Source organism: Astyanax mexicanus, chromosome 23, assembly GCF_023375975.1.
Source record: "Astyanax mexicanus isolate ESR-SI-001 chromosome 23, AstMex3_surface, whole genome shotgun sequence".
NCBI lineage: Eukaryota > Metazoa > Chordata > Actinopteri > Characiformes > Acestrorhamphidae > Astyanax > Astyanax mexicanus.
Genome location: NC_064430.1, coordinates 18,911,064 through 18,926,306, shown reverse-complemented (window position 1 = coordinate 18,926,306; position 15,243 = coordinate 18,911,064). Strand labels below are relative to the sequence as shown.

At 41.4% G+C, this 15,243-nt stretch overlaps 1 protein-coding gene across 1 annotated transcript in view; it reads left to right on the top strand.

Annotated features, from left to right (window-relative positions):
* Positions 1–15,243, top strand: part of lrp1ba (low density lipoprotein receptor-related protein 1Ba) — a 327,687-nt gene that overhangs the window by 95,859 nt on the left and 216,585 nt on the right. The window contains exons 15-18 of the mRNA XM_049470884.1: positions 377–505; positions 2,390–2,530; positions 2,626–2,751; positions 13,317–13,433. Coding sequence (XP_049326841.1) covers positions 377–505; positions 2,390–2,530; positions 2,626–2,751; positions 13,317–13,433 — 513 coding nt within the window. The remainder of the gene's footprint in view (positions 1–376; positions 506–2,389; positions 2,531–2,625; positions 2,752–13,316; positions 13,434–15,243) is intronic.

Genomic DNA, 15,243 nt, shown 5'->3' with positions numbered 1-15,243 from the left:
CCCACATCACTTCTAGGGTGATGTCGATCAGCACAAGGCATCTGTGAGCTGATGTATCAGAACCAAGTTGCTGCGCTTTCCTCCAAATGCGCTGTGATGCTACTAAGTAATGCTGCATCACTTTATATGTATTGGAGGAGGCATGTCTCTATCCTCCTTGTGTTGTGGCATCACTAGTTTAATTTTCCATTTATTTTATTAAATAGTGAAAAAAGTGGTCAATTTAATCTGTGGAAAAAACATTTTGAGCATTTTTTTAGTATGTTAAATTTGCCTCTGTTTTCATTTCAATGAACCCCTATAATATGAAAACATTAATTTGATATTTTTACTAACTCTCTCTCTCTCTCTTTTTCTCTCTTTCTCTCTCTTTTAGGGACTAACGCTTGCTCAGTCGATCATGGAGGGTGCGGTCTGACTGCGCTGTGTCTGACTGTACCTGGGGGTCGGGTGTGTGCATGTGCAGATGGTCAGCACCTGCTGAAGGACGACCTCACCTGCTCAGGTAAGACAGAAGAGAAGTATTTCACACTTATACTCAGTGATAAAACTCTTGCATACGGACTGCAATTGAAAAAACAGGAGGACCAGTGAGTTTTTAGGCTTTCTCGGTCATGTGACATGGCGTTCAGTAGCTCCTCCATTTCCACTCGCTGCTGTGTTTACGTGGATCTCCGTGGATACGCGCAGCCAAAGTGTAATTACGGTGCATGGCTGTGGACAAATAGCTATTTTATTAAACGTGAGGAGAGGAAACTCAGAGATGTGTGTCCATGGACCCCCCATAAAAGAGAAATTTACCCCAGGACTGCCTAAGAAACTAATTCCATCCAGAGAGGGCTTAAAATGACGTACAACATTTTATTCAACTGAAAATACACTTCTTAAAGGAGCTAGTTTTTTTTTCCCAAACTAACTCAGCTCACCTACAATCTGTAGACACAGATTCACACAATGTCCGGTTTAGACTGGTAGGAGAGGCAGAGAAATATTCAGACTCACTGCCAATATTTACTCTTGTTTTATTCCTTTCTTTTTGAGACATGCCGAGGCTTTTTAGGCTACGCTGCAGCTAAGGTTTCAGCTGAACCAAACCTGCTTGCTAGCTTCCATGCTGCAGCACCGCTCACTCGCTGTTATGTGTTGTAAACCTCAGAGGTGGAGTTAGTGTTGGGGAACGAGCAGCAGGCGGAGTCTGGGGCCAAAACAAACACAGATACAGTGATGCACTGCACAGTCCAAATAGGAACGTACTGGCCGGAGCCCTGCTGAATAAACTTGAGTGTATTATCAGTCATAGGCCGCGAAAAAGTGAAGGTCAGGTCAGGGTTAGTGTTGAGGGTGAAGCAAATTCCGAGTCTCAGTTTGGGGTTAAGGTGAGGTCAGCGGAGTGAGACTGAGCCATTTGTGTGTGTGCTTGTGTGTGGGGCAGGATTAGTGCTGATCAATACTGACAGCGGCGTTCCTGCTGCACACAGCCTGATCAATACCAGCGCCGGTCAATGGGAATATGCCGGCTGATCAGATATGTTTACACAGCTCTGAATAACTGGATCGATCAAGATTCTACAAACAAATAGAGCTGTTTGTGTGTGTGTGTGTGTGTGTGTGTGTGTGTACATACACATGTGTTGCTGATGAATGAATATCTGAATATATGAATGTGACCTTATTAAACTCAACTTAAACTCAAATAAACAGCATTGTGTGCACACAAATATATATATACGGTAAATATATATATACACAAAAAAGAACATATATTACAAAAATAAATAAATAAATTTACCTTACAGTTATTTGAAGTAAAACATTTAGTTGTTGGGAAAGAAATTTAAATAATAACACAGTTATAATTACAGATAATAATAAAAAAGTTATTTTACATACATATCTATGTAATTTAAGAACATGGAAAAATACCATATAAATAATAAAGCAATATAGCCATAAAAATAAGAGTTTTAACCGTAATTTCTTATTAATGTCATAATATGTAAAATTAGAACAGGGGCTTGTAATTATAAAAAAAATGGCTGTAATATTACATAATTAGACTGCAGTAACAAAAAAAGGATTTTTTTTACAATGTACTGTATAATTTATTGCAGATAAATACTCTACCTTTCTACATAAGGTAAAAATAATTATGATGAAATTTACAGGTTTACATTATATAAATACTGTGAACATATCAGCCTATCAATCATCCAATTGTTTCTACTGGTCTGACTATTCAGGAATTTAGCATAAAGCCTAGTTTAATATTTAATATGGTTTAATATGGTTTATTAACAATAATAGAGATATGTGTTTTAATAATATAACCATGGTTATGTGTTCTTGTGATCTGTGTGTGTGTGTGTGTGTGGGTGTGTGTTGTCTGTAGCCTCATCCGTGCTACTGCACCCTAAGCAGTGTGGTCTGCAGGAGTTCCAGTGCAGGAATCAGCGCTGTATCCAGCTGTCCTGGCGCTGTGACGGTGATGATGACTGTTCAGATGGCAGTGATGAAGAGCCACATCTTTGCTGTACGTATTATATAACCTTAACACATGACTGACATACTGCAATTAATCACAGGTAGTGGCATAATGAATTCTGTTTGCATTCAACTGTTCCTCAGCCAATCGCAGCTGTCCCCTCGATCAGTTCCGCTGCCAGAACGGACGCTGCATCCCAAAGAAGTGGTTGTGTGACGGAGCCAATGACTGCGGCAACAACGAGGACGAGGCAAACCTCACCTGCTCAGGTAAGAAACACTCTAACCTACACCTGCTCAAGGTGAGCAATACTCCAACCTCACCTGTTCAGGTGAGAAACAGTCTAACGTCAACTGCTCAGATAAAATGTTACTTTTAAATTTGCCTGCTCAAGGTGAGAAACGCTTCAAGCATATCTACTCAGGTGAGAAAATGCTTTAAACCCACTTATACACTCTAAGATCACCTGCTCTTATTCCATCAGCACAAGTTGTAACTACTTTAATCTCATCTGCTCATATAACAAACTTTTTAAATTGACCTGTTCAGAAGCCTTTAGCTTACCTGATCAGGTCAGAAACATTCTAAACGCATGTGAAAAAGACTCTAAGCTCACATTTTTGGTGAGAAACACTTTTAACTCACATGCTCTTGCTCAGATGCAAAACAGTTCCAGCTCACCTGCTTAGTTTAGATACACTGTACCATCACCTGCTTAGGTGAGAAATCCTCTAATATCACCTGCTCTGGTGAAAATCACTCTACCATCACCTGCTCAGGTGAGAAATCCTCCAATATCACCTGCTAAGGCGAAAAACTCTTTCAGCTCATCTGCTCATATGCAAAACACTTTACCATCACCTGCTCAGATGAGAAATACCCTAATTTCACCTGATCAGGTGAAAAACTCTTCCAGCTCACCTGCTCAGGTGAGAAACACTGTAAAACGCACCAGCTCTGGTCAGAAACACTCTAAACCTACCTTCTCAGTTGAGAGACACTCAAAAGTTCAGTTCAGAATTACTGTAAATCTCACCTGCTCAGGTCAGAAACACTGTAAATCGCACCTGTTCAGGTCAGAAACACTGTAAATCGCACCTGTTCAGGTCAGAAACACTGTAAATCGCACCTGTTCAGGTCGGAAACACTGTAAATCTCACATCCTCAAGTGAGAAACACTGTAAATCTCACCTGTTCAGTTCAGAAACACTGTAAATCTCACCTGTTCAGGTTAGAAACACTATAAATCTCACCTGTTTAAGTGAGAAACACTGTAAATCTCACCTGTTCAGGTTAGAAACACTGTAAATCTCACCTGTTCAGTTCAGAATCACTGTAAATCTCACCTGTTCAGTTCAGAATCACTGTAAATCTCACCTGTTCAGTTCAGAATCACTGTAAATCTCACCTGTTCAGTTCAGAATCACTGTAAATCTCACCTGTTCAGTTCAGAATCACTGTAAATCTCACCTGTTCAGGTTAGAAACACTATAAATCTCACCTGTTTAAGTGAGAAACACTGTAAATCTCACCTGTTCAGGTTAGAAACACTGTAAATCTCACCTGTTCAGGTCAGAAACGAAGTAAATCTCACATGTGCAGGCGAGAAACACTGTAAATCTCACCTGTGCAGGTGAGAAACACTGTAAATGTCACCTGTGCAGGTGAGAAACACTGAAAATCTCACCTGTGCAGGTGAGAAACACTGTAAATGTCACCTGTGCAGGTGAGAAACACTGTAAATGTCACCTGTGCAAGTGAGAAACACTGTAAATCTCACCTGTGCAGGTGAGAAACACTGTAAATGTCACCTGTGCAGGTGAGAAACACTGAAAATCTCACCCGTTCAGGTTAGAAACACTGTAAATCTCACCTGTTCAGGTCAGAAACGAAGTAAATCTCACATGTGCAGGTGAGAAACACTGTAAATCTCACCTGTGCAGGTGAGAAACACTGTAAATGTCACCTGTGCAGGTGAGAAACACTGAAAATCTCACCTGTTCAGGTTAGAATCACTGTAAATCTCACCTGTTCAGGTTAGAATCACTGTAAATGTCACCTGCACAGGCCAGAAACACTGTAAATCTCACCTGTTCAGGTGATAAACACCTTAAACTTACCTCCTCAGGTAAGAAACTCTATAAAATGTCCTGTTCAGGTGAGAAACACTCGACGCTCACCCCCCTGTGCTACTAAGAAAAAAAAATGATTCTGTCTCATCGGCTTAGGTGAGGAACACTAAAGATCCCTGGAGTTCTGGCCTAGATGGTGGAATGAGAGAGAAAGAGAGAGAGAGAGAAAGAGAGAGAGAGGGTTTTTCTGATTCTACAGTATAATTTCCCTCGTTGGCTCGGGCCTGTATGTCACTCGTCCCCTCCGGTGGTAAAGCCTGTGTGTTGAAAAGCTTCATGCTTGCCAGCGTAATTCATCACACACTCGCGTGGCTGCGCACGCAAACACACACACACACACACACACACACACACTCACACACCCCAATCGGTTTCACATCAGTGGGTTTAAGCCTCTGAGAGAGTGGATGCCGTGTACAGTGTTGGTGGCCCTCAAACAATTCCCTGTTGTTTTTCTCTCTTCTCTCAGTTTCACTGCCCCTCCTTCTGTCCAGTCCTTTATCTCTTTAAAGATCTAGAATTTTTATTGCTATTTCTACAGAAAATTTAATGAAAATGACATAATTATACATAGTAATACCAGAAGATTAATACTACCTGCTTATTACCATACAGGAACACTTTGTAGTTCTATAATTACAGACAGGGCAGGTATAATGTGTGTGGTGGGTCTTTTTCAGTATTGCAGTGTCTGTACTGACATGGTGGGTGTTGTGCTGGTACCAGTGGGTCAGACACAGCAGTGTTGCTGGAGTTTTTAAACACCTACTGTTCACCCTGTTGGACACCTTTGTCTAGTTAGTCCACTTTGTAGATGAAAAGTCAGAGGCAGAAACTCTATTTGAAACTTTATTTGCTGCAAAGTTTTTGTTGGTCATCCTCTAGTCCAGCAGGACACTATTGGTTGGATATTTGTGGTTGGTGGACTATTGGACACTTGTTTACAGTTACACCACCATACTTCACTGAGGAATATCATAATATCATCTCCACAATATGATGCTGCCACCACCATGCTTTACTGTTGGTATGTTGAGGCATGGGCAGTGGGGTTTATCATTTTGTGAGGGATTTATTAGTTAGTGCTATATGAGTATAAACAGCTTCACCTAGTTTCTCCCAAACTGCTTAACTTTTGTAAATGAAGATTTATGTATCTTCTCTCCTCTGATTGATTGGTTCCCAAACTGCATGAACTGTTCAGATGAATTCAGAAATGAGCCAGGAACTTGCAGATACAACGTTACCGCTCTTGGATTGCTCAAAGCCCTACCAACATAGACCTCTTCTTTGTTGATGTAAAGCTAGAGACAGAAGCTCTGCATCTGTTCCAGCACAGTTTGTGTTGGTCATCATCTAGTCCTTCATCAGTCATTCCAGGATGCTGCCCACATGATGACAAGTTGGCTGGATAGTTCTTGTTTGTGGACTTCCAGTTTCCAGTCCAACAGTTACACTTACTTACAGTTATACCGCCATACTTTACTTAGTCCCCACTGAGAAGCATCATCTCCACAATAGATGCTGCCACCACCATGTTCCACTGTGGGCATGGTGTTTGTTGAGGAATGGGCAGTGGGGTTCATTAGTTAGCTGGTTGGTCAGAAAACTACATACAAACTACATTCCCCTATAGTATATGATTAGTGGTGAAGTGGTGACTGTATATAGATACAAAGTGGTCACATCATATAACATTGATATTACATTGTATTACTATTACTCTATTACATTTATTATGCTCATTATATACAGGGGTTGGACAATGAAACTAAAACACCTGTCATTTTAGTGTGGGAGGGTTCCTGGGTAAATTAGAGCAGCCTGGTGGCCAATGCATTGCACCAGTAAGATCAGAGTGTGAAAGTTCCATTAGCAGGGTAAGATCTCAAAATATTGCAATGCACACAACATTATGGGTGACACACCAGAGTTCAAAAGAGGACAAATTGTTGGTGCACGTCTTGCTGGCACATCTGTGACCAAGACAGCAAGTCTTTGTGATGTATCAAGAGCCACGGTATCCAGGGCAATATCAGCATACCACCAAGAAGGACCAACCACATCCAACAGGATTAACTGTGGACACAAGAGGAAGCTGTCTGAAAAGGATATTTGGGTGCTAAACCGGATTGTATCCAAAAAAACATAAAACCACGACTGCTCAAATCACGGCAGAATTCAATGTGCACCTCAACTCTCCTGTTTCCACCAGAACTGTCCGTCACCACAATAAATTATTGTGGTCTAAAACCAGGTGTTTCAGTTTCATTGTCCAACGCCTGTAGCTGTATAATGACATAATCTACATTAAATGGCTGAGAGAAAAAGAACACTATCAGCTCCCTCTTAAAGGGTTAAATTGTAGAGAGTGACCAAGCTCAGAGATAAGGAGAAGCACATCCGTGTCCCTGAGCTCCGCTGTTTAAATCTCTGGGAGACTGACCCGCAGGACTGCAGCTGTAATCCTCTGAATGGAGAGGGCAGCGATGGTCTGTGTTTACGCTGCTGTGTTTCATTACAGCTGTAGAGTTACTGCCCCCGGCTGTCCATCGCTGGCTGTACGATAAAAAGATTCCAGACAAATTGCGGCGTCTGACCTACAGGTGTTAATCGATTCAATTTAGATAGTCCTGAGCCGGAGCTTTTCTTTAGGAACAATCAGCTATCTGCCTCTAATCTGATCTGAGAAGCAGAGAGAAACAAAAGCTGATTCCTGTTACAAATCAAAATATTTAAACATGAAAGTATTTGATCCCTGTTTAAGTCATCAGTTTTGCAAGGATTACAAATTGCACAAAAATAATGCACCAAGAGGGAAAACTGTTCTAGTAGCCTCTAGCCTGGACACAAGACAAGATACGGTTGGGCATGGAGGCTTTCAAGTTCGTTATGACATCATTCGTCGTATTGTCCAATAATGTTGCAGCTGGGCTTGTAGATCCTGCGCACTCGTGGGTTGCTGAAGCTGGCCGTCCATTGGTCAAAGGCAGGATTGAAGTTCTCACAACAATGCCTCAACACTTAAACCTAATTATTGTCGGATCCCAAACATAACCTGGTTTATGCTGACCTTATACCAGACGATTTTCGAGCAGTTTAACTGTTGCAGACAAATTTCCAAATTTCGGGATAAAATCAAGAGAGTCATACTAGTATCGACTTCGGTCGCATCATCTCAATCAATCAGTGTAAGATGGTTAGGATCAAAGTTTAAGTCAGTCTTTTTTTCTCACTCTGCCATTCAGATAAAATCAACCGTGTTTAATATTATCGTAAGTCTTGAGACTTGGCTCTCGCAAATAGTGACGGTAACAATGTCAACAACCCATGTGGCTTGGAAACCACGATTCTCCTGGAGTGTACGAGAGGAGGAGAAACTGGTAGAGCCGTGGAGAAAGCAGGAGTGTCTCTTTGACGTGTCTTCCCATTTATAATAATAATCAAAAAAATAATAAAATAATATTATAAAGAATTGAGTTGCAGTCTTGCAAATAGTGACCCTGCAAGATCCCCAGCCTTTGCAAAACCTTAGCTTGAGACTTGTCTGTGATAAAAAGTCTGTGACTTGTCTTTAGACGTAAGAGGGTGTCAGAACTCAGTCTATTAAAAGTCATTTCAGAGTCCTTTCGAAGTTGTCTAGTGTATGGTTAGCATTAGTTACTAAAGACGATGCAATTCCAGACTGTAGCAGTCCAGGTTTCTTGTTCACGAAACCTGATGGATGACCTAGATGGTGGGCAATTAATCAAAATCACCTTGACCATGCTTCACTTAGTCCAATGATGTGAATACTTTAAAGCCTGTCAGCTGGGCACAATGCCTTTGAGACCATAGTAGATGCATGTCTAGTCATGTGTATTGACCTCTCACCAAGAGGTACACTACTCAAAAGTCTCTACTCTACAACATAATGCTGCAACACCATACATTACTTAGTCCCCGCTGAGGAACATCATTTTCAAAATCTGATGCTGCCACCACCATGCTTCACTGATTGTATTGAGTATATACAGCTTGACCAATTTAAATCAGAACATGTGTGTTCTATCCTCTGATGGATTGTGTCTTAACCTGGGGGAACTGGTCAGATTAAGACTAATAAATAAGCTGTAAACTTGCAGATACAGTGTTAAAACTCTTGGATTACTCAAAGCCCTCCAGTATAGACGTATAGTTCATATTGCTGGGATATCAGTGGCGTTATTTTAACCCCTGCCGTGCTCCCGCTAAAGCCCCTGAGAAGAGGCCGATTGACTCAGCAGGGGAGGAAATTAAAGCCGGTCATTGTGCCGAGTTCTGCTGCCGAATTACTGTAATCCTGAGTGTGTCAGGGTGGATTCGACACACCTGCACTCTTTGATAACTTTGACCTAAAGCCTGCCACTAAAGAGGTTTAGTCATCAACCCTCTGCTGTTTGCCACTTTAGCTTAAGAACATTCAAAGAGTCGTCATTACTGTGAAGTTTAGGAAAAGCTAACACAGGGTGGGTAATTGTGGGTTTGTTTTTCCATACGTTAGTGTTGATTCATGCTTTTTAGACTCTGCAATAGTAGCTTTTGTTATTGAACTACACAGGAGAGCCTTCCTAGTAGTATGTGAAAGAACCGCTGAGAGCTTAAAGGATCTCTGAAAGAGTGTGCGGTAGAAACACTGAAATTAACTCGAAAGGAGAATATGACAAAGAACTATTTGAAATATTTTCATACTTGCCTGATGCATGAATGTCATCACCACAACATTATGCTTCCACCACTGAGAAACGTCATCACCACAACATGATGCTCCCACCACCATCATCAGGCTTCACTCAGTCCCCTCTGAGAAACATCATCACCACAACATAATGCTCCCACCACCATCATCAGGCTTCACTCAGTCCCCTCTGTGAAACGTCATCACCACAACATGATGCTCCCACCACCATCATCATGCTTCACTCAGTCCCCTCTGAGAAACTTCAACACCACAACATGATGCTCCCACCACCATCATCAGGCTTCACTCAGTCCCCACTGAGAAACGTCATCACCACAACATGATGATTCCACCACCATGCTTCATTTAGTCCCCACTGCGAAATGTATTCACCACAACATGATGCTCCCACCACCATCATGCTTTACTCAGTCCTCTCTGAGAAACTTTAACACCATAACACAGTGCTCCCACCACCATGCTTCACTCAGTCCCCATTGATAAATGTGATCACCACAACATGATGCTCCCAACACCATCATGCTTCACTCAGTCCCCATTGAAAAATGTCATCACCACAGCATGATGCTCCCGACACCATCATGCTTCACTCAGTCCTCATTGATAGACATCATCACCACAGCATGATGCTCCCGACACCATCATGCTTCACTCAGTCTCCACTGATAAACGTCATCACCACAACATGATGATTCCACCACCATCATGCTTCACTCATTCCCCACTGATAAACATCATCGCCACAGCATGATGCTCCCACCACCATCATGCTTCACTCAGTCCTCATTGATAAACATCATCACCACAGCATGATGCTCCCACCATCATGCTTCACTCAGTCTCCACTGATAAACGTCATCACCACAACATGATGCTCCCACCACCATGCTTCACTCAGTCCCCACTGAGAAATGTCATCACCACAACATGATGCTCCCAACACCATCATGCTTCACTCAGTCCCCATTGATAAACATCATCACCACAGCATGATGCTCCCACCACCATCATGCATCACTCAGTCCCCACTGACAAATGTCATCACCACAACATGATGATTCCGCCACCATGCTTCACTAGGTCCCCACAATCTGAGCGTATGGAGCTCCCAGTCCCCCCACTATATAGAAACTCCTTTTGAGACGACACTATCATGGCTGAGGCACATTTTCTCAAACTTTCATGAGACAAGATCTCTAAATCTCAACATGCTTGGAGGAGAACACTGATCACTAATACTATTACATCAGCTAACAGTCACCCACATTGGGTTGCATCATCCACGCTGAGTGATTGGGGAGAGGGAGAACAGCACTACTTACCAGAGGCAGAGAGAACAGTAATTACACTCTTTGAGACATGATGGTCACTGATGGATGGCTATGGCATCACTTGATCGATTGAGCCTGGGAAAATTGGAAAGGTACTGCCAATGGAATAAGAATTTCTGGTAAATAAATATGAACCTTTTGGCTCCATGCCTTATGCCAAGCATACTGATCTGGAACTGTATTCTCTTCCACACTTCAGTACTTTTGGGATCAGTTGAAGTTGGGCATGATGTGGTGGGATGGTGATTATCCAACATTCTGAACTAACTTCACTAAGTCACTGAATACCATCAAATCATCACACTAGTGCTCCAAACCCAAGCAGAAAGCCTTGCATTCCCTTGGTTTTGAAGGAAAACGCTTGGATTCAAGTCTTTGTCAAGTTCAGGCATTTAAACATTGTGAATGTAATTTGATTTCTTTCCATGTTATTAAAGACTGCAATTCCGCAAACGTTGTAGCCCAGTTGTACAGTAGAAACTGTAGATTTGTAAAAGTCAGAATCTTTTTTTCCTCCTCCTCCCTCTCTCTCTCTTTCCCCTCGGCTCCTCAACTCTGTGCCAGTTTCCATAAAACAGATTCTGTAGCAGTGGCTGTAAAACCAGTGTAAGGTGTAAAAACCCTGGAGTCCAGCCCGGTGTTTGATCTCCACAGAGGATACGACTGCTGTTCTGATTTCACCTGGAATTAAACCCACATGGATTGAAAAACAGAAACACCCAGCAGCTCTCCTACACTCTCACTGAACCTGTTCTCCATCGGGTTCTACAGCACTGTAACACACTCGCAGCCATAAATACGGTTTATGATTTATTCTCCTTTTGAGTTTTGATCTGTTTCAGCAGTTCTTCTGCACCTTCTGCAGAAAAGTTCTGGAGTTCTGGAGCGTTGGAGTATCGATACTTGAAGTTTTTCCTTTAGAGTTTCGATTCTTCTCATTGGTTCTACCTCTTTTCTTTTATAACTCTGGTTCTTGAACTGGTTCCTTGGTAGAACCCTGGTGCTTACCTACATCTGCACCAGTTTTAGTGGATCTGAAGATACGTCACAGAATACAGCATGAACTAAGGGAGTTGCACAACAGCTCTCAGATCAGACTTAGTGCTTCTATATCAAAAGATCTCTTGTTCTTGAACCAGTTCCAGACAGGCTTATAAGAACTGTGGTGCTTTTCAGTGAACCAGCACACGTTTCTGCCAGTTTTATTGGAACAGTCGAAACATCACATTAAATGTCATCAACAGAGGGAATTGCACAGTGGTGGTGAACACAGTTTGAGCTAAAGAACCTAGTATTCTTTGGTTCCCACTTCAATCGATCGTTCCTAGTTCTGGAACCTACTATTGTTGGTGGAAATGTGGCAAAAGGTTCAAATTCTGGTTCGCAAACCAGGAAGATACAGGTTCCACGTTGGTGGAACCTATTATTTTTTGGATCCAGCTGGGAACAAACTTTTCGGGTTCCAGAACATATTTTCAATGCTTTAAGGGCACTAACCATAACAATGCCCATTCCACATTGGTGGAAAATTGGATGTATAATTAGAGGGGTTATGTACAGTATGTTACAGTCTCTTTAGTGAATGTGCACAAGAGTTTGCGAGTTAGTAAATTTAGAGCATTTTCCCCTTGGTTTGGTAAATTAGTATCCATGGAAAAAGAGTCTTCTCATTGGTCTGGCTTATGATTTTAAGGAGGAGGAGGGGGGGGATTTAAAATGTATTAAAAAAAAAACATACTTAACGTACATATGAAAAAAGCATTCAAAAGCACAATTTAACTAAGCTTAATTACTGAAATACTGAAATATACTTAAGTTGCCATCCATTATTCCACAATAGTACATGTTAGATATGCTTTTTAAAAATATATACCCAATACACTTTTTTTTGTAAGGGTTGGTTGCTGTTTGTAGTCGTTTTCACTGCTTTAGGGAGGTTCTTCTAGGTTTCTTTCTAAGTGTTTCTTCCTCATTATTTTTTAGGTACTTTTCTTTTGACTCTAGCTCTTCCCTGTGTTCTTAACAAGCACTTACTCCCACACAGTTTCTACTAGTGAGTTCTACAGATCAGTAATTCTACAGAAAGTAGGAAAAGGTTTTAGACCACAATAATTGATTGTCCCGACGAATAGTTCTGGTTGAAACAGGAGAGTTGAGGTGCACATTGAATTCTGCTGTGATTTGAGCAGCCGTGGTTTTTTGTTTTTTGGATACAATCCGGGTTAGCACCCGAACATCTCTTTCAGACAGCTTCCTCTTACAGTGTCCACAGTTAATCCTGTTGGATGTGGTTGGTCCTACTTGGTGGTATGCTGACATTACCCTGGATACCGAGGCTCTTGATGCATCACAAAGACTTGCTGTCTTGGTCACAAATGGGCCAGCAAGACGTGCACCAACAATTTGTCCTCTTTTGAACTCTGGTATGGCCACCAGGCTGCTCCAATTTAGCCATGAAACCTCCTACACTAAAATGACAGGTGTTTCAGTTTTATTATCCAACCCCTGTTTATATTCTGGGCACCCAAGATCCAGGTTATTTAAGAACTCTATTTGACTGCAGTTACACTTTAAAGGAAGCTTTGTTTGAAGACATTCAGCTTTGCTTGCATATTTATTTACTCATATTTCTATGTGTTTATTATTTCCAGCCCAGACATGCCAGGCCGGGCAGTTCTCCTGTCAGAACGGCCGCTGCATTCCCGAGAACTGGCGCTGCGATCGAGACGATGATTGCGGAGATCATTCAGACGAGCCGTCGTCTTGCGGTGAGTCTGTCACACCGCGAGCCTTCAAGGTCCTTATCTCACAATCCTTCGCTAATTCGACATCACACTGCGCGCTCCCGTTATTCCTAAAAGCCTTTCCCTTTATCTCCTGACTGCATTGCTCGGTCAGCGAGGCAATAACACGGCCACTCAGATAACTCCAGCCGGCCCTTATTTCAAACACGCTTTATTAGAGGAAACAATCCGAGATCCTGCAAAAACCCCTCCGCAGGGGCATTTAATGAATGCTCGGGTGATCTTTTATTCCCGTCACTGCAGGCTCTCAGATACAGAACCTATTTTACATTTTTTTGGTGGCCAAACAAAAGCTTTATCTTTGAGCCTCTGGTTGAATACGTTTTCCGGTTATTGTGCGGAACCGGACCCAGCTGCGCTGTAATTCAGACGGAGGTTAAAGGATTTGAATGCGGTTTTGTGTCTGGATGAGAAGGGTATCACAGCCAAAAGAGGTTTTGTGCTTCAAAGTGGAGGATAACTTTCTCTTCCCGCGGTAAGATAAGAACACCGTTAGATAAGATTGTATGATATGGACCTAAATTTTGTTTAACTCTAAATTAAGAGACTGCTTCAGTTTCTGAATCAGTTTCTCTGATTTTGCTATTTAAAAGTAGATGTTTGAGTAAAATGAACATTGTTGTTTTATTTTATAAACTACAGACAACATTTCTCTCAACTTTCACATAAAAATATTGCCATTTAGAGCATTTATTTGCAGAAAATGAGAAATGACTGAAATAACAAACAAAAACAAAAAGATGCAGAGCTTTCAGACCTCAAATAATGCAAAGAAAACAAGTTCATATTTATAAAGTTTTAAGAGTTCAGAAATCTAGAAATATTTGGTGGAATAACCCTGGTTTTTAATCATAGTTTTATGCATCTTGGCATGTTCTCCTCCACCAGTCTTACACACTGCTTTTGGAAAACTTTATGCCACTCTTGGTGCAAAAAAATCAAGCAGTCCAGCTTGGTTTGATTGCTTGTGATTTGTGATCCTCAAACTTCCTCTTGAAATTGATTATATTCCAGAGGTTTGTAGCTGGTAAAATCAAGAGCTGTATAATGTTCTGCACATCTCTGTACAGTTAAAATATGGGCTTGAAATAGTGGGTGTGATATTTTAATTATAGAGAGAAGCTATATTTAAAACTAGGAAATAGGAACTTAAAAAAATATTATGATTAATCTGTCAAAAGGAACCCCCCTAGCTCCCATAAAGTAGGGTAAAATAAATTCCATGCTACCGAGGGTTAAGCCTCTCAAAGGTTATTTGGCACGGCTGCAGTCATTTTCCCCAAGCTAACAAGTAATTTGGTGTAGGCATTCACTGTGCACTTTACTATAGATCTTTACCTCACTATACCTTACTCTACCTCACTCTACACCCAGCCTAGTTAAGTCACAAGAGCAATATATGCACCCTGTAGAGCTCCCTCTGTTCCTGTACATAGATAATGTGCTTAAAGTTTGCTGCTTTTCACAATGTTTTTTTTTTGTGAAAACTGGTTGTTTTCACAATGTTTGATAACAATATAAATATGATTTATCTTACAGCCCTACTGTTAGGGTGGACATATAATTGCTATACCCGTGGTGCTGCGTGTTCAGCGTTTGTTAAGTTGTTAAGCATTCTGCAGCATCATTACCAAAGAAAGTTTAGAAAAAAGGCTACCAGCAACTGTGTAACGTGACAATACCCCTAAAGCAGGTGAAGACCCCTAGTTGAATCCTCCTGTAACCAGAGCTGTATAGTAATGTAGTAGAACTACGGGTAACACTTTCTATGAAT